The following is a 20,504-nucleotide window of genomic DNA, read 5'->3' on the forward strand; positions in this document are numbered from 1 at the left end:
AAACTGGTGTCAAATACTCCATGGTTTCTAATAATATCCCAGCTGAAGTCAGTCATGAGGAAATTCCACCTACAAATTGTCTTAAATATTTCCTCGCAGAATAAAGGTGTATTAATAAATGAAGTGGTTTATAGAATTTAGTGAAAATATATTCACGCTAACTAGTCACACCCTTGTTTTTGTGTGTAACCAAAGCCTTTGTTGATCAATGCATAACTAAAATTATATGTTACCACTTTAGTATATTCGTTATGTTTTAAATGAAATACAATTTTACAGAAAATTCTAAAATAAAGATGTAATGAATATGGTAATGAAGTCAAAAATGGTTCTCAGTAGCTGAAAATCTATTATAAATACTTCTTAGAAAACTGATTTTTAAAATGTTATCGAAGATATGAAACGAACAATAACAAATTAGATAGTCGAAGGTCAATTATAACTCATTTACGAATGTTGCCTATGAAGATTGAATTTAAATATTCAGCGTTAGTTGTGGACATCAAAATAACTTTAATATAGATGTGTTCATCTTATACGTTTTAAGTTGAAAAAAATATTTCATCTGGCTATCAACATAAAGACTAAATGAATATATAATAACCATGAGGACCGTAACATCTATACAATCAACTCGTAAGTTAGTATGTAATTAGTTCAGTTGTGTAAATTCAAAAGAGTTACATTAACTTCTCATGAAATGGTATACAGAAGAAGTAAAGAGAAGAGTTATAATAGTGAGTATTCATAATGTCATTGCAAAGCAAAATTGCTGACATACCTATTGTTCCAGTTGCATTATTTTATGTAGTTGTAAAAATATCTTCAATTAATGATGTTAGGAAAACAAACCTACGCACAAAATTCATCTGTTGTGTAATATTTTGTCAATTTCTTGTATCTCATTAACAGAATACCTTCTTTTGTATCAGATAAATAGAAACAAAACCGACTATGGAAATATAGAAACAGTAGGGGGTGTATCACTTTCAGTATGACATTAAAAAAAACACACAATAGAAGTTCATTTTGAAGTCAAATACTTTTTAAAACAATAAACGTTTAGTTGACATTAAAGATCGTTTGCTTCGTTTTTTTCTTTCATCTTTAAATATTTTTGATGTTTAATTTCAGTTTTTACATAAGAAGGACATACATACCTGAATAGTTTCATAATTTCTAGGTGGAATGATGTCTGTAAAGTTTTATTGTCTGTTCATTGTTTTATTAATAAAATTTAGTATTGTAAATCAAAATCCCAATGCTTGCAATGAATTCAGATGTAGTTAATGAATTGATAATAAAAAAATACTAGGAGAATGACAGAATGTATTGCCATTCGAAGTCTTCAAAACGATTTTATGTAATCAACGATCTTTACTGTTTCATTTGTCCTTCCCCCATCCATATTCCCATCCTTGTCGTAAAGGTCATTCATTTGAAATTGCATTTTTGTTTATGGTATGTGTATATTTTGGTAAATTTTCACAATGTATAGAAAGAAAGGTCGCATATCTTGTTTTTTTATCATTAATTTTTAGTTTTGAAGAAATCTCAAAAATTCACTCCATCTACTAATTAATACCCCTAAAGGTTGAATTTTTTATATTATTAACAATATATTCTTAACAGTATCAAACAATTTTGCTGGAGTTTTGTTCTCTGAGCTGAAGTTTGTGCAGATGATGTCGTTCAGAAGAACGGTGAAAGCTTCACGACCAAACCATCCAGCTCAGAGAACAAAACTCCATCAAGATCATCCACCTGAGGTACAAATCTCCTCCACCATCTCAATATAAAAAAAATCATTATCCTTGAAGATGTAGTAACAGTTACCTGGAATAATACACGAAAATATCATTGATTTTAATTAATTTGCTTTACTTAGTTTAACTTGTTATTAATAGAAATTCAATGAGATATATTCCATTTTTACGCTGTCAAAAATCATTTGACTTCTAAGCTTATGTTGTACAAACCGAAAAATTGTAAGTAGTTTTTGGAAAAATGAATCAAGAGACTTATATTACTATTTTTGAAAAGAGAAGTAATATCTCACCTGGTGTCTGTTAGCTAGCTTGTTAAAAACTTTATATCCTTCAATAATCGTTCCAGAATCAATAATCTTTATATCTAATAGCACTGTTCTGCAGATTTCCCAAAAGTTTTAAATAATAGACTAACTACTTATATACTTTAAAAGCAATATAATAACTTTTAAGTAAATACCACCAACCCAGTTGTCCATAATTTTTAAAATTATGTTAAATACCTCTTTCAAGCAAGAATAAATGTGACGGTAACCAGTTTTCTGTTATAACACCAAATCAACATTGTGTAAAATTTAATGGAAATATCTTAATTCAAAAACAATAGATTAAATGTCTTCACATTCAACTGTCATCTATTTAATTTGTAGATCACTAACGTAGATGATCTGTGCCGAATGATTGGGTGCCTACTCAAGCTAGATGAGAATGGTGTGACCAACCAGCTAACACCGAAGTCATAACTTGCAGTTAGTACCTAACGTAGGTTACCCTTTGTCGTATCCAGGCACTATGGGTGCTTTGATAACTGTACAACACAAACGACGTCTTTATACAAATGTATTAGTAAGAGTAAGTACAAGGAACGGAGTGTGATCACTGATGCATGGGCCACTTAATAGAGTGCAAGTAACTACTCTGTGTTGGTTGTTCTTGACCATGACGAGGATCGGTTAACCGTTCGCCATTCAGTGACCCGACTGCCGAATGAATTGGCTAGGGCTCAATGAAATTCCTCTGGCCCTACGAATCTATACCAAGTCAGAAAATCTTCACCTGTTGATCAGTGTTATCTGAATCTGAACCATTTGTATCTTTGCTGATAGAATAATTTGGTTGGTCAAAGAAGTGATATCATAATGAAGATATATTGTATAATTTTTCTCAAATATCTGTATATTTACATTTTAACCAGGCTTAGATTTTATTGTGTACAATGAAGCACACAAGCGTAATGATCAAGAAAATTTGAACTGTAATGGTTAGTTATACAACTGTGCAGAGTGAAGACTGGATAATTTGACAGCCTTATCTGAATATATCAAACACCACCACGGGATATTATTATGAATCGGCTCCCAGATTACTAGTCATCTGCTGGTAATTTAACTTGATCATTATGGAAATAATATAAAAGCTGGTGAGAGATTAAAATTTTGCAACAATTCACCATCCTTCATCATTTTTATACTAAATACAAAGTTATCTTAGTTTATTTCTATTACTGGTCTCTCACATTCGTATTGAATACTTTTTATCTGCTGTGACCTGGTTGTTATTTATTTCATTCCCGTATATTTGAGTACAAATAATTGTGTATTACAATACTCTTCCTCATATTTATGTATGTACCCAAATAAGTCAGGTTTGTTCCAGTTAGGGCCAGTATCAGAGCTTGGAACCACTAAATAATTGAAGAATGTATGGTAACTTACATAATTCGTTGACCATTAACTTCAGGAAAATCATTTTACTACTTCTCAAAAAATAAGTAGTTTAGCTTAAATTCACATCTTTACTCAATTGTTCAATGAAAAGAAAAAAGCTTGGTGTTTTCGTTCATAATTTTATTCACGTAAAATTAATTAAAATGACTAACAGACTTCTTTTCTTGTAAGGGAGTGATATTATCGAGTTAGGATTGCTGTATGCTACGTTTCTATGGCGTAGTGAAACTAATAAAATAGGTTTTTATAGGTCTGTTAACCAGATCATTTGTATCGTCAGATAATTATGTATTCAGTGACGTTCAGCAATAGAGTTTAGTAAGTTCGCCGTACTTTAATTTCACCAACTGAATTTGCTTATATTTCATTTTACTGACATTTTATACTAAATTAAAGACCAATATTCAACTACCTTTATGTAAAGGCGCCCAGGATTGAGTTGGATGAAGAATGCTGGTGGGCGGCAAATGCTCCTCCAAAAGAGGTGACAGGCGTAAGTAAGTAAATTCATGTAAATGTTATTTAAGACTGTTAATTAATCTATTTGCTTGTTGTACAGTCAATCTTTTTGTCACTGAAGTGTACTTAAAACTCAGTTTAATTGTTTAAAACTATTTGACCACATAGAATATGGAATCCATGATCTTCGCATAAATCTTTCTCTTTTTCCAATTTCAACAAATCACGATTGAACTAAAAAGATTCAGATTCTTGACTGGCTAATAAAATTACAAGATATTTGATAAGCTATGTGTTCAGTGAGTTACAACACACTTTAATTAACTTTAAAAACAAACTAATTGAGAAAAGTAAGCACTGAATTGTTTCATAAATACACAAACAAAAATCAACATATAAAGTTATAACTGCTGACAATAAAACTGGACAGTAGAATAGTTATCTTAGAAATCCTAATTCAACGTAAACAACTTATATTAATAGTGATTATTTAGAGAAGTAAACAATACCTGATTAAACATTGAATATCACATTGTCCTAAAGATTAACTTACGTGGTCATAGTAAATGTGTAAAAGAAAGTAGAGCAGTGGCATATTCTAAGTTACATGAAGTAATATCATTCTGACATTATATGTCTATCAATATACACGATCATCCCTAGAATGACTGAATAAACGAAGTATTGAGCTGAAAGTAGAGACTGGTTTCAAATCTTTGATAGAAATCATTTTAGAATTATTTTGAACGATTTCCACAGTATTCTTACTGATAAATATTTAAGAAAAGATCATATGGTTTTACGGATACTCAGTTTTCACCAATTTAGGTATTCTGGCAAGCACTTGTTGACTTTCAAACACAGCCGTAAAATTATCGTTCTTAACTATATATTTAGTTTATAGGTGATCATTTTGTTTGCTGCATTACACTAAATTAGAGTAGTTAATTTGGACGGAAATAACAGCAAAGCCGCTAAAAATATTTATTCTTATCTTGCAGATTACACACCCGATTTTTTAAAATGTTGACTAATTAGAATCTGAAATTGAGTCACACTAAGAGATTAAGCGCTTCATGCCATCAAGATTATATAATAAGTAGGGTACTTGCTGAAAAAAGAAAATTTCAGATATCCACACTGATTTTTAGTAAGAACTTTACGACTTTCGGCACTGTATATGATCAAGAGTGTCTACATTTTAAGAGACCAAATTCAAGAATCGAAAAAAAACTGTTCTATAATATTTCATTCCTAATGACATATCAACTAACCTCAATCTGTTATGAAATTAACGAATGAATATTAGTGTTTCCCAAATGTTCTGGTAAGGCTGAGAGTTGGGAGAGTCAGCTCTCCCACTCCAAATGTACTCAAATGGCTCCGCGTATACAGCCACTGTCATGTATGTCCTACCCACTGCCTTCTCGCAGCAGCGGTGTTGTTTACGAAATTGAGAGGAAAAAAAGCGAATATCCGACGCTTTAACCGGGTTAGTGAATATGGAAGATCTACCTAGAGGAATTGAAAAACCCTGATTCTAAACAAATGGTACACATGGGCTCCAGTATCCTGAGGGAACAAATGGCGTATGAATCTATTGTTGGTCACAGGCTACCATGGAACTTTATCTCCTAACGTTTCTCCACTGCCTTGTGGATCAGACCTTTAGGTTGAAAACTCCGGGTATGGCACCCTAAGAAAACCAACTGCTTCGATTTGAGCAACAGGGTATTATCATAGCCCGCACACAAATCAAGTGAATTGTGTAGAGCATATATATTCGGTGCCCATTTGTACCAATACTTATGTATTCAAATAAATAAAATAATATATATGTTTCCCAAAGCCATGAAAAAAAGGACTAATAATTTGTACTATTTTGTTTTTTGTATTCTAAACTACCCTATCACACTTATTCTTACAATGATCCATTTAGTAGTAATGAAAAAAGATAATTTATATTCAATTATTTAATAAGAATTCTCTTTTACATATGTTCACAAGAAACTATGCATTCATTTCTATTGAACATTATGTAAACCAACTAGAAATATTATTAGTATTATTATTATTATTATACATACAAAATGATCAAATAAAAGAATGAATACATCTATGTTATATTAATTATAACAAAGTTTTTGTATTGTTTTACATAGAAACACATAAACAAAGATATTTATGATCTATTTTATCAAACATTCAATGTTTAATTTTTTATTTGTCTGTTTGTTTATTTAAACAAAACGAACATATTACTCACGTATTCACTTAAAGAATAAAATCATGACAAACAATCCCTAGATCTGTTTTTAATTTTTTTTAATTTTAGTAAAAGACACAAAAAAAATTTTTTTGTAATTATTTTAGTTTTTCATGAAATAATATTTTACATAAAAAGAAGAAAAAAAATGAATGTTTTCTCTATTTTTTTCTTTCTTTCTTTCTCTCTTTTAATGTTTTTTTTGTTCTTGCATATTAATTATTTGTTGTCATGTGAACTAAACAGTTCAATTTCAATTCATTTATCTTTATGTTGTACAATGTTTAAAATGAAAATCAATATTATTTTGTTTTAATAATATAATCAATAAATAATTCAATAATTCAATAGAAAAACTTATCCGGGATATTGATTAATTGATTATTACTGTACAAAATGTTTAATGATAATTTATATGTATAGTAACATATTGTTTAATGGATAGAAATATGAATTAGTAGATCTTTATATGTTTTCCCTAAAATTTGTAATATAGAAATTTAATTTAAATCTGTATTTGTACATGTTATATTTATAGTTTGATTCATTCTAGAATTATTAATTACATTAGATAATTGTCCAGATTTGAATTGTGTATCAAAGCATGTAATAAGCATAATATGTGATTTACAAGCATCAACACGTTTACGTAGAATTTCTGTTTCTTTTTCTAATGCTTCTAAAAAGCTTGGATCATCAGGATCCATTTGTTCAGCAACATAAACTGTTAATAAATAAAAAAACAACAACAGAGAAATATTATAAAGTTTGTAAAATAAATGACTTTTTTATTTTCAGAAAAATCAAATCAATAATTTCGCATCATGGGTAATGTATATCCATTTTTGAAAAAAGGAAATGTTGACATTTTGTAAGCTTTTAAAGTTGCTATGCTTAAATAATCATCCATTTTACATTGATCACTGATGGATATTACTATATAACCAGATAATGAACCAGTGACTTTTAGTAAATTCTATACAAACTACTACTATTTATTATGAGCTTATATCAATTATTTGTTAGATTTATCATATTAAAATAGAAAAAAAATACAGGTAAGAGGTGAAGTAAAGGAAATTTAAAAAAAAGAATAATTGTTTACTGCAGAAAATAATATTCATTCTGATATACATTGAAAACATCCACATATATGACAAGAACCGATTGTTCTAATTGTACGGGTTTTTTTTCCAAGGAAAAATGAAACAAGAAATATGAGTTTTCTTATCAATGAGAACAATGTAATTTTATGAATATTTCTGACAGAAAAAAAAAACTATTTAAAGTGATTAATTATATTTAATAATGTAATTGGTATGAAACAGTGTGTACTAAAGCAAAAACAACAATTAACTTTACTCTTGATGATTGAAATAATAATTAGTAAAATATATACTATATTATTATGATAAGGAAATGAGATGAAGTTGGTTTGAGAAATGAGACGTATATTCATTACACATCTTGAACAATCTGATCATATATGTGGTTGTATGGTTGCATTGTAATGGAAGGAATCTAGCGGTATTTGCATATTTCCCAGTCTAGGTTTTTCTTCCTACAAACTAATTGTTTTAAAGTTTCAAACTTTGAGAGCTCTCTCAGCTGAGGCATAATTTCTCATTTGTTGAAAGTTTATTTAGTGAGCTCATCGGCAAATTAACTCCATATACGGGAAAGACGGATAGCATGATAATTATATGTAATCAGGGGTTCAATATGTTGTATTATGCTAACAATGTTATTTAAGTAAACTTATAAATACAATGAAGTCAATTTTTTTAAATTTTATTGAGTTGATAGTATATGAAATATTCTAAAGATAAGTTCCACCATAAGTTTACATCAATTGATGTAATACTGGAAGGCTATTTCGTTTTAGTTTAGAAATATTCAACCGTAGAAAATCAGGATTGCATGCTTAAGTAAAAAAAAAAAGAACCATCAGATCCTATGATGTACAGATCACTGAATTAAAATCCAGTGTTTTATACTATATCGGAAACGAAATAGTACTTTAGCGACAAAAGTAATGAATTCTTTTACTGGTTTTCTGAATTCCATCTTTATGTTGAAAACACTTTTCACTAATTCCTATTGATAATGTAATGAAGGAGAACACTGGTGAAGACAACCGAATTAGAATTTGCACGAAATTACAGAGTTACCTGGTAAAATAGAAAAACCATACTATAATTCTTAATTTGCAAAATAATCAGTAATTGTCTCGGACTTCGTTGTTCTTGTATTTCCATACTAATTACTTTCTATTCCCGTTCTTCCTTTCTTGATCTTCCCCATCTTCTGCTGCCAGATATTACATTCCTGACTCGCGTCATATACTGCTTATATCAATATAAGTAGCACGAACCACAATAAGACTAAAGTATATGTACATAATCTTTTGGTTATTATATTTAGTCAATAAACACTTTTCATTTCAGATGATTTAGAAAATTATTGTGCACTATATCATCATCATCATCATCATTAATGATCAATCATCATTTTATCCCCCATATAAATAAAAAATTCTTTCGTTTTAACTCACGATCAAAACTCCATGTAGAAGGATCAATAAGAAGACGATCTTTAGCTGTCATCAATTCCATTTTAAGCATATCTTGTTGTGCTAGTAAATCATATGTTTTTTCATATCGTATTTGACGTTCCATTTCCTATTGAATAATAAAAACAAACAAAACAAATTCACAAACAATGAACGAAAAAAACATTAGTAATCATAAATAATTTTTAAAAAAATTAAAAAAAATAAATACAGAATCTCAGGACGAATCATTCAAACTAATAATTACACTTAGAGTAGATAAGATACAAGAACTAATCATTTTTAATTATTTTCTTTCCATTTTTTTTCGCATTACAATTATTATCAACTAAATGAAATATTAATGAATGAAATCTTGTCATTGCAATGCTTAGTCTTCCTCATCTTATTTAATCTTTATACTTCCTTCCTATCTTTAATTCACCACACATAGAAACTAACAAATATACAAACATACACACACACACACAATGGGTCTCTTGAGAGATTTTTATTTAAATTAAATTTTCTTATATGTATTCTTGTATACATTGAATCTATTCATTTAATAGTGAATGAATAAATGACAATACAAATATGAGATTTGACAGTTAGAATGATAAAAAGAAAAAAAAAATGAAGAGAAACTGAAATGTTGAAGGTCTGATTGAAAAAAATTTGTTGATTTACTTATTATTTTTTCTATTCGTTTTAGTTTAACATTTTGATTAGTTGAATATTTCAAATGACAAAACAAAAACAAAAAACAATAAATGAAGCGATAATATGGAAGAAGTACACTATTGAATGTGTTTGTGTTTCTTCTTTTTCTTCTTCTTCTTCTTCAGTACTATGTAAAGTGTTAAATTAAATCATAGTTGAACTGTTTAATTGAATCAAAATTTGAAAAAAAAAGATAATAAAGATTAATATTTTGCCTGTTGATGAGGAATGAATAAATTAAACTAATGAAATAATAAGTTTTTTTTTAAAAAAGTCACTAATGATTGTCATTGTCATGTGAATAAATGACAACCGTATAATTCTGAAAGAAAGCGGAAAACAGAAAAGCCAAAGAAAATATCACGTTGGGAAACAAGCGGATATGAAAAGGATGGATAACAATTGGAAATAACTGGAAAAGATTGCCCAGGACAGGGTTGGATGGAGAGTCCTGGTGGGTAGGCATAAGTAAGTATGTAAGCACTAATCAAGTACACATTCATATTATTTATCCATAATCTAGAATTGGTATTTGATTGCTAAAATTTGAAGTTAAGTTTGCAACTATCTGCCTAATGATCACAAGTTAAATTAGAACAAAACATTTAATATTGCTTTCAATTATATCGTTATCAGAATTCCCTCTAATATACAGGGATATTTAAATAATCACCGAATGAGTGAACATTTCACTGTGTGGTTGGGAAAAAATTCAAATGAAGAAAACACGTAGCTCTATCTTGGCATATTTGATAGATTATAGATAAAGTTCGTATACCTTTGTCTCTTTAGAGTGAAGTTTAATACCATATTCCATATATAACATATGATATTGAAATCCAAACCTATAACATTAGTTTATGTCTTTAGAAGAAATTTGGGACACCTTTGTCTCTGCCTTGGCCGGATAAATAAAAATCGAATTTATTGATTATTTTCACATCCTATAATTATTGGTTATTTTGTTTACCTCTTTTAATTTATATTCATTTTTATCTAATTGTTTACACACTTCTTATTAGATAATTTTGATGATGCTCTGTGATTATTATTTTGATGTTTATTTATCCAAGTTTGACTTATTTCATGTGTTTAACTAATGACCAGAACGTTTGTTATTTTACGATTCTTATCACTGTTTGTACACCCGTCTTCCTGTAATGTTACATCCTAGTGAAGATTAAAGTATGGGTAACTTCTGAGAGCTATTAATGGACTAATATTATATATATATATATATATATATATATATATATATATATATATATATATATACTCTTATTGTATAATTACTGAGTAACTAGATTATGTTTATTTATATGCCTCTTATTACAAACTTGATTTTGACTTATAGACTATCATTACACGATTTACAACTGTTAAGTTATACCCAGTTTAATAATCACAGTCTCTCACAATCACAGCCACATTTGGCTTGATCTTGTACAACTGTTATTTTTTATTTATGGTATGATGTGATCTGGTTTGCTTGTAATATAAACCAAGTATGTCTGAAATAAACGATTCGTATAGTGGAGGTTGATATTGAAAGGACTAGGCAGAAAAAAGACAAATAAGTACTCTAGGCTGCCCATACCGGTCAATACGTCATTGTAGTGGCACAGTGTTAAGATTGCATAAGTCGTGTTATGAATGGAAGTCATATCACGTGAATATTAATTAGGCAAAAGCTACAACACACTCCATTTGTACTTTTCACTTGTCATATGTAGCTATGCAATCTATTTCATTGTGCCAATTTGACTCATAAATTGCCTTGACTTGTTTAATGTTTTAATATATCCATATAGATATTCCAGTACGTTACATGAAAAGCGACCAGTGAAGTTGAACCATGTTGACTGTGGAACGGTTACCCACTAAAGACAATGGAAGACAGTCGCGCAATATCATGGGCTGGTTGAAGTTGGAAATCTCTGGAGATTAAGCGTTTATACAAGATCGGAAGTCCGAGATTCGAAATTCACGTTCGGGATGGTGGATACGCAGTGCTGAGGAGTTCCATACTAGAACGAAACGGGCGTCCAATGCGTCTAGGTTTTTAATGGTGGTCTAACATCGATTCGTTCATGGTTTCAATTAAAGCGATTCAACCGAAAAAAAAAAACTAAATGTGTTGTTCTAATTTTCACAATGTGAAACTTTATCATATATTAAACGTTCTAATCATTGAGTGTTAGCTTCATTGTCATTTGAGAATTCTAAGCTCATAACAAAATAGACACATCTATTAGGTTGTATGTTTTTAGAACAAGAAGATGCTTTTGCGTAAACCAATAAAATAACTAAGTTTCTCAGAACTACATGATCTACTTGAGCAATACAATTTTAAACGATCTGATCGTATTAACTTTCTAAAACATTTATCGATAAATATAAAATCGAAGCTATATAAACTGTTATGTAATCAGACTATTCGAAATGTACTGCCATAATCTGTCACCAAGTTCTAATAAACATTTCCTAAGTGTATTATCTAGAATTTACCAATGACTATCTCTTTTATATCCTTTTTTTTAAATGGACAAATACTAATGTGCTATGAGTCAAATTTAATAAGACAAACATATGTATATATGTAAACACATAGGCTAACACATGTAATACATTTGCAATGATGAAAATTGTAATAACTGAATATTTTAAGCCATTAACAAAATGCTTTGTTATAGTCTAAATGATAATATTGATTAAACCTATTGAATTAATGAGCATATTAAGTGAATTGATGCAAATGAAGTGTGACAGTTAGGATGCTTATTCAATTTGATGACTTTTTTTTCTTTTAAACCCTACAAGATAATAAATAGAGAATTGTTATGGGTTTTATATAGAATTATTCAATAGAAAATCATCGAGAATTTGTCCAGATAACGGAATTCAAGAATTTACATTTTGATAATAAAAATAATATATATATATATATTAGTTCAGTAGTTGTGTTAATGGATTCACTGTTGAAAGATATGTGGACTTGTGAGAAAATATCAAAAAAGTAATTTCTTTTTAATTGAGATCATGAATTGATTAATGTTAGATCATCACTGAAAACCTGTAAGCACTAGACAGCCGTTTTATCCTGGTATGAGACTCCTCAATTGTGCGCACCCACGATCACGCATACGGGATTCGAACCCAGAACCTTCAGTTTCGCGTGCGAACGCCTAACCTCTAAACCACTGATTCATCACCCAACGATGGGGTAATTCTCGGAGTTTTAGTGAGAAGTCGTGAACAGTGGAGCAAATCTGTGTCGGGTAGAGACAAGTATCTACCTCAGACTACGGAAGATGGATTGGTTGAGGTTAGATATTAACACCGTCGAATGCCGGCCCGCGCGCGGGCTCGTGAATGCGCAATACCGAGGAGTCCCATACTAGGACGAAGTGGACGTCCAGTGCTCTTAGGCTTTTAATGGTGGTTTAACATTCATCAATTCATGATCTCAATCAGAAACTTAACAATCTCCACAATTCCACACTGATAAAATAACTTCGGCAGACAGTGAATATGAACTATGTATTCAATGTTCATGCTTGTAAATCCAATGTGCTAAAACAATTTGTATCTTTGATAAATCTGGATTGCGTAACAAGAAGACGAAGTTTATTATTCGAAATGTGTGATATATTAGCGCTAATGGTTGTATACTAAGGTTTATTGAAGACTTAGCTATACGAAAATTCGAATCCACACTACGTATTCAAAAAAGGTTTGTTCCCACTTTAAAGTTACCCTGGTAATATTACTTTATTATTCAACACGGTGAGTTTCACATAGTTTTTCCCATTATTTTGTTGATTGTCTTTGTTTCCTCTTACCCTCCATTTTTTTAGTTGACATTCTACTTTTTCCATATATAAATGCGCTGATATATCTCATAGTTCTGATAATCTTCATTTTCTTACTACATTATCCAAAGTACTAAATTTATCCTCTAGTGACTGCCATTTAAGTATTAAACATATCGATAGAACGATATATTAATTATCTTGACAATTTCTAGGTTAGTTACCATAGACAGTTATCTTCATGGTTTTGAAACTCAATTTTAATATAAAATATACATTTGAACCAACAAATAAGTAAACTGATAGAACACTAAAAATACATACTTCAGCTTTCCCTGGACGATTCCCTAGCTTAGTCTTATGTTTGATAACTATCCTCACCCCACTCTAACTTGTTTGATTAACCAATGAGATATGGTAAAAATTATTTTATGTTCACGGAACCACATTATGTTAGTAACATTTTGATGTGTGTAGTTTTTTTGTTTTGTTTAGGATAATAAAGTAAAATAATCAAGTTTAGCATTTCGAAGAACGTTGCTCAATATGCACTGAAATTAACCAAAGTCTTTGAAAACCAAACAGTAAATGAAACCTGACTCATTACAGTTTGAACCATCATATTTAAATCGAGTTGTTCAATAGAAGGTTAATAGGCAACCACAATTTTAATGTTGAGTTCAGAAATACATTTTTTTCTTCAATATTCAGTCATTTTGAAGTATGAAGTGAATGATATCCACAACTTAATTATTTTAATACATAACAACATTTTGGAATTTTAAAAAATTCATCAATAATAATCTTATCCCCTGATTTATACAATAGAACACACATTTTGATTTAAGATATTTTCATTGAATAATTTACATCAAGGTACTGAGGCTATTAGAAGAAAATCAGCAACAACTCCAAACACAAAAGTTTGACATTGTTATTAGACTACATGTGCTAGAAATCAATGAAGTAAATTCAACTTGTAGGCTACGGGATGATTTATTTTTAACTACTCATAAGTAGTTTAGAGATATAGAGAATATTTCAGATATGATATGAAATTATAGAGATAGGAAATACGTTATAAATGGAATTCATGTAATGTTATTAATGTACTCACAGTTGATTTACTTTATTTAGTCAGTTTTCTTTTCAAAACAAAACGAATTCTTCATAACTTACAAAGATTAGTATTCAGTGGACAAAACACTAGTCTACTAATGCATATTTTCAGAAGGGGTTTTGTGGAGATTTTAGAAATTTAGTGAAAATTCCCATTTTGCCATTTGGTAAATAAAGAAGGAACGAATTGAGCGAAGAAATTTCACTGATTGATTGTGGGATCGTGGATGGGCACTGTTGAGGAGTCCCACACTAGGACGAAACGGTCGTCCAGTGCTTTCAGGTTTTCCATGGTGGTCTAGCTTCAATTGACTCATGATTTCAATCAGTAATGCATATTAGTAACTAATTTCCACTGAAATGATGAATTTTTCTTTCTAGTTTTTAATTTCTAACAAACTAAAGTTTTAATCTGGACAGTTTTATTCTTACACTTTTATTGTAATAGTTGTTATTTAAATGATACAGAAAATATAAGTAAAACTGTTTAAAACTGATAGTGAAATAATAGAGTAATAGAGATAATATCATCTCTTAAGTTACAAAACAGTAACACAGAATACAAATGTTAGAACGTACTTGTACTTCTTCTGCATACATTGGGAGAATACACGAAACATTTGAAGAATTTTCGAGAACAGAATTCTTAACATTTGTCGAGATTTGAGATGAAATATTTTCACTTGGTTTATTAGAAACATATCTTACACTAATTGGACTGCTTGATGTTTCTTCAGATGTATCTTCTGAACAAGGAGGAGCTGAACGACTTCTATGTGAGGTAGATGATGATGAAAGAGCTAAAGTGCAAAAAATAAATAAACAGAATAATAAAGGACAAATGAAAGATTTTAAACGATCGCTAATGTTTTTTATATGACTAATACGTGATTAGACTAAAAAATGTATGACTGTATTACAATTGATGTACGTTGGACATTAGTCAGCTTTTTAAATAGCATTCTTCATCAATTACTTTGAAGCAGTCATAACTTATACGTTTAGTGGATTGCAGTATCAATATTACATTTCTTATACGACTACTTAACGAGTTCATGTCCCATGAAGTTATATTTTTATATACACTTCATCAAATGATTTCCTACAAATGAGGATATATTATATCCAATTCTAGCATGTATTACTTTAAACAAAAATACTCATTTAAATTGAGATACTGTTTCATTTAAAAGATGGAAATCTGTCTACACTGAATATTCGACAAGACTAAAATTTATGGATTCTGAGTGATCCTGAGAAATTCTAATAAATCAAAATGTAGGCGATCTACATCAACAATAGATTACAGAAAACCGAAAAAGATAATGGATACACATCTTCAAGATTGTGTTCTCAAATTATAGTGCGTGAGGTACAGAAACCCATCCGTGTGGCTCCACAACAATCAACCTTTGAACCCATGACAACGTCACAGAAATATTCCTTCAGCCTTGACCACATAGATTCTGTATCATTTTTGTGTACGCCAGTGGTGTATCTTATATAGACTATAACACGTTGAACAACTGAGTCTAGGCAAGCGCCTTTACACCTTCCACATACTGATTTATACAGTGGTGCCAGGTTGAACATACTTTAGTATAATTAGTACCGATAGTGTTGCCTGATAGTTCGTGACACGTTGAAAATATCGTTTTTGTAATGTTCTATTGTAAATACTGAAAACCTGTTCAGTAGATTCCAGTAACTGTATTCACCTTGTCTGCTTCGACAGTTCTTCCCCTTTCATATTTAAATTTATTGACAACGGCTTCTAATGTTCTCAATTCAAGAAGATTTGGAAAGAGAAACAAGTGAAGGACTGGGAAGAAGGGCACCTCATCAAAATACTAAAGAAAGGAGATCTCAGAAAGTGTGAGAAATACAGCAGCATTACACTACTGTCAGTACCAGGAAAGGTTTTAAACAGAAGGTTGCTAAACAGAATGAAACATTCAGTAGACGCCCAAACTCTAGATCAATAGGCTGGATTCCATAAGACTCGGTTGTGCACACACCAAATCACGACACTACGGATCTTCGTTGAACAATCGATCGAATGGAACTCGTCACTATGCATCTACTTCTTTGACTATGAGAAGGCGTTTGTCAGTGTCGATAGGAGGGCATTATGGAACCTTCTTCGACACTATCGTGTCAGTAGCTAAGATGGTTGTCAACATCGTCCGGAATTAATGCGACGGACTACAGTGAAGAGTGGTGCTTGGATGAAACTAATAGATGCATTCCAAGTGAGGATCGGAGTCAGGTAAGGCTACTTACTCACCTCCTTTCTTTCTCCGCTTATGGCTGACTGGATTATGAGGACTTCCAAATTTGACGGGAATCACGGAATACAATAGACAGGTTGGATGCAACTAGACGATTTGGACTTCACAAATGACTTGGTTCTTCTATCCCACACACACCAACAAATGAAGGCCAAGACGACCAGTGTAGCAGAAGCCTCAGAAGCAGTAGACCTCAACATACATAAGGGAAAAGCAAGATCTTCAGATACATCACGGAGAATATCAACCCACTAACACTTGATGGCGAAGCTCTGAGATAGGTGGAATCTTTCACATACTTCGTCAACATCATCGGTGAACAAGGACGATCTGACGCAGAAGTAATGGAGAGGATTACCAAAGAAAGAACAGCACTCCTACAATTGAAGAACATATGGAACTCAAAACAACTGTCAATTAATATCAAAGTTAGAATCTTCAATGCGAAATTCAACACAGTTCTACTGTACGGAGCCGACACTTCCAGAACTACCGCAACCATCATCTAATAGTACGAGTATTTCTAAACAATTGTCTACACAAGACACTCAATATCCATCGGCCAAATACCATCAGTAACAGCTTACTATGGGAGAGAACAAATCTACTTGCATCTCAAAAGGAAACTAAGAAAAAACTTTGGGATGGATTGGATAAACATTACGGAAATCATCAAACTGCATGTATATATGTACGATGTATATATAGTCGATAATAGCTCTACCTTGAAATCCTGAAAAAAAACGGAAAGAGGAAGGCCAAAGAACACACTGAGTCGAGAACTGGAAGCAGATATGAAAAGGACAAGTAGCAACTGGAAAGAATTGTCCAGGACAGAGTTCGATGGAAAATGCTGGTGGGTGGCCCATGCTTCTACACAAGGGATAAAACGATTACATAAGTATTATACCACGGACTCTTCTTCACATTATTTATTGGATTCAATCAAGCATTACCGAAAATCTGCAAACTTTCAATTATGTCAATTCATAATCCATCCAGGTTTACACAATCATTAGCTATGTGAAATTCAATCCGTCATTTGACCTCATCCATAACTATGTCTCTAACAAGTGAAAATAAATTGAAACAAAGTATATGTTTGTATGGCGTATACTAATCAATAAAATTGAATATTTGATAACTATTTATTATGATAGACATCTCTAGCTGATTAGATCCAAATAATGGATTGAACATTTTTTTACTTAAGGAATAGGAGTGAGAAGTATAGACCGTTGACTATCTAAAGACTTGAATGTTATCAAGTAGGTCACATATTTTGTTTGATAATACCTGACACTACTCAGCTGATTGAACTCAAACATAAGAAGCTATATTCAAACTTGAACTAACTCGCTTAAATAAGGTCAGTTAGATCTCAGATTAACTGATAGTCTTTAAAACAATCTACTCATAAAATTATTGAAAGCCCATTCTTCTCAATTATCCTATAGTAATAATGGATTGATCATTAAACAATTTTCAAATCGACTAAAATATATATATAAGGCTGAATTAGAAATAATTTAGCAGAATTAAAACGGAAACTGGAGGCATTAAAATACTTACATTGAGAAGTTACAGTTTTTGATGTTGCACTGGATTTTGAATTTGTTGAATGTTGTTGAGAACACTGCTTAGATGGTGATGTCAAATGAATTTGTTGAAATCCTTGACACGATAACTCTTGATTATTTACATCTGAATCAATTTTAGAAGTGTGTAATCTCTGTACAATTTGTAGATTATATTGAATTTTATGACTATTGCTTGGAATAGATGGTTCATTTTTGTCTAGCTCTTCTTTACAATAACTACTCATATTAATACTTTGAATTACTTGTGACTCTTTTATTCTTTCATCTAGTGATACATTTGTTTGATTGATTCTATGACAATGTTCACAGTATTCTTGTGTCGTACAATGTTTCTGAGGAATTGTTTTATTCTTCTTAACATCCGCAGTGATAACACCAATTCCTCCAGCAGAGCTACCACTGGTAGAATCAGCGTGTGATGAAGCTTCACTATCCCTCACAATACTCTCATAACCACTACTTGCGTGACCACCTCCTCGACGAGGACCAGAGCCAGATATATTAGAAGATGGGATGCCAATAGACAACTTACCGGTTTCAAATGATTCAAGAAGAACTTTGCCATCATTACAATGTTTGTCATGTTCTTCTGTTTCTTTGTTTTCAACTCTTCTGTGGCCACTAACCGAATTACCACTTTCTGAACTTCTCTTACCATCAGCTGGTCTTCTTGTTTCACTTACTGCTTCACTTTTTCTATTATTATGATGGTCTGGTCGACATGCAAGTGACAGTTGAAAACATCTATGACATCTTTGTCCATTTCCTGAATGATGGTGATGTTGATGAGTATGATGATGATGATGTCTTTTGCAACGACATCGTAATGATGTATTAGGTTCTGCTTTTGAATTCCAAGCACTATTGTGTTCAGTAAGTAAACTACTACTACATTCACTTCCATGTCCACTACTTGACTGCATAGAAGAAATTTTTGTGGAGGCTATTGAAGTGTTAAATGTAAGTGGAATGTTACTAGCATGTGCATTAGATAATAGTGTATTCTTACTCGAATTATGCTGTTTTTCCGATTGTATGTGCTTAGAACTTGATTTATCCCTACGAATGCATCTTATACGTGTCTGAGACTCAAACGTATCAACCTGAGAGGAAGAATGTTTGTTTTGATTGGAATGGTCAGAATCTTTAGTTAGTGGTTTACGACGTAAGTCAGAATTCTTTACAGCTTGATGGTCAACATGTTTTGTATCTTGTACAACTTCAGTTTCAGAAGATTTCGCCTCTTTCTCTTTACGCTTCCCAAATAATGGACTTGTCAAAAAGCTTAACCGTCCTTTACTTGTCTAAAATTCAATATAGAATAATTCATTCAAATAGATATTGCAACCGATATGAATAGTTAAATAAGAGGAAAACTAACCGATATGTTTATGATATATGCTTATCATCTTACACAGAATTACTACTCGTATTCCTTCTCATTCATTATTGCCGTAATCTGTTATTATAAGTCATTGAAATGAAAACCTTATTCATTGGGATTAGTTTAATATGAAGTCAAATTATAATTTAAAAAATGATATTAAAATATCTAACTATGCTAATATAAAGATATCCGTTTAAACAATAGAGTTGAACTATTTCTAGTAACTGATTCTAAAGTAATAATAATAATACCAAAATATTACTTAAACTGTAAAATTATTTAAAGTAGATCATCTAGTGCATAATTGGCTAGGATAATCATCTGGATCTAATAAATCATTAACATTGATGACTGTGCCTTAAACTCTGTGAATTCCACAGCTAATTTCAAGGTTAGAAGTTAAATTTAAAGCTAAAGAGTTTTCCCAAGTTCGGTATTGACTTACCACTCTTGAAACCTTAAATACCTGAGGTATTCCTAACAGTTAAGTATAAATGACATAGCTTATAACAGAGGTGACCTGCTTGAATACCTGGGCTACCTGTTTCTACCAACTGGATATTTCAACAAGTAATCTGTTTTCTTGTTTGTTTTAACACATTATTAATCCTATTAGTCTCATAACCTATTCAGGTGCGTTTGTGAAAAGTTTACAACATTTTGCTGCACAAATTACAAAAGAGCCCAGAGACATCGTGGTTACTGGCAATATACATCGAAAAGGATACACATTATTCACACGTCTATTCCTGAACTGCTAACATCTAATTGGCCACCATTCAATATTTATCGTAAGGAA

At 31.0% G+C, this 20,504-nt stretch overlaps 1 protein-coding gene across 2 annotated transcripts in view; it reads right to left on the reverse strand.

The window, feature by feature from the left end:
- Positions 1-5,040: 5,040 nt before the first annotated feature.
- MS3_00001882 (uncharacterized protein) overlaps positions 5,041-20,504 on the reverse strand; it is a gene marked incomplete at both ends in the record, with an annotated part of 108,123 nt that continues 92,659 nt past the window's right edge. Inside the window, 4 exons of one of the 2 annotated variants that reach the window (XM_051209386.1) lie at positions 5,041-6,945; positions 8,776-8,902; positions 15,006-15,226; positions 18,290-19,622. In XM_051209386.1, the coding sequence (XP_051074839.1) occupies positions 6,722-6,945; positions 8,776-8,902; positions 15,006-15,226; positions 18,290-19,622 (1,905 nt within the window). The remainder of the gene's footprint in view (positions 6,946-8,775; positions 8,903-15,005; positions 15,227-18,289; positions 19,623-20,504) is intronic. The other variant, XM_051209387.1, reaches the window with a different exon arrangement.

This window comes from Schistosoma haematobium, chromosome 1, assembly GCF_000699445.3.
Source record: "Schistosoma haematobium chromosome 1, whole genome shotgun sequence".
NCBI classification, from domain to species: Eukaryota; Metazoa; Platyhelminthes; class Trematoda; order Strigeidida; family Schistosomatidae; genus Schistosoma; species Schistosoma haematobium.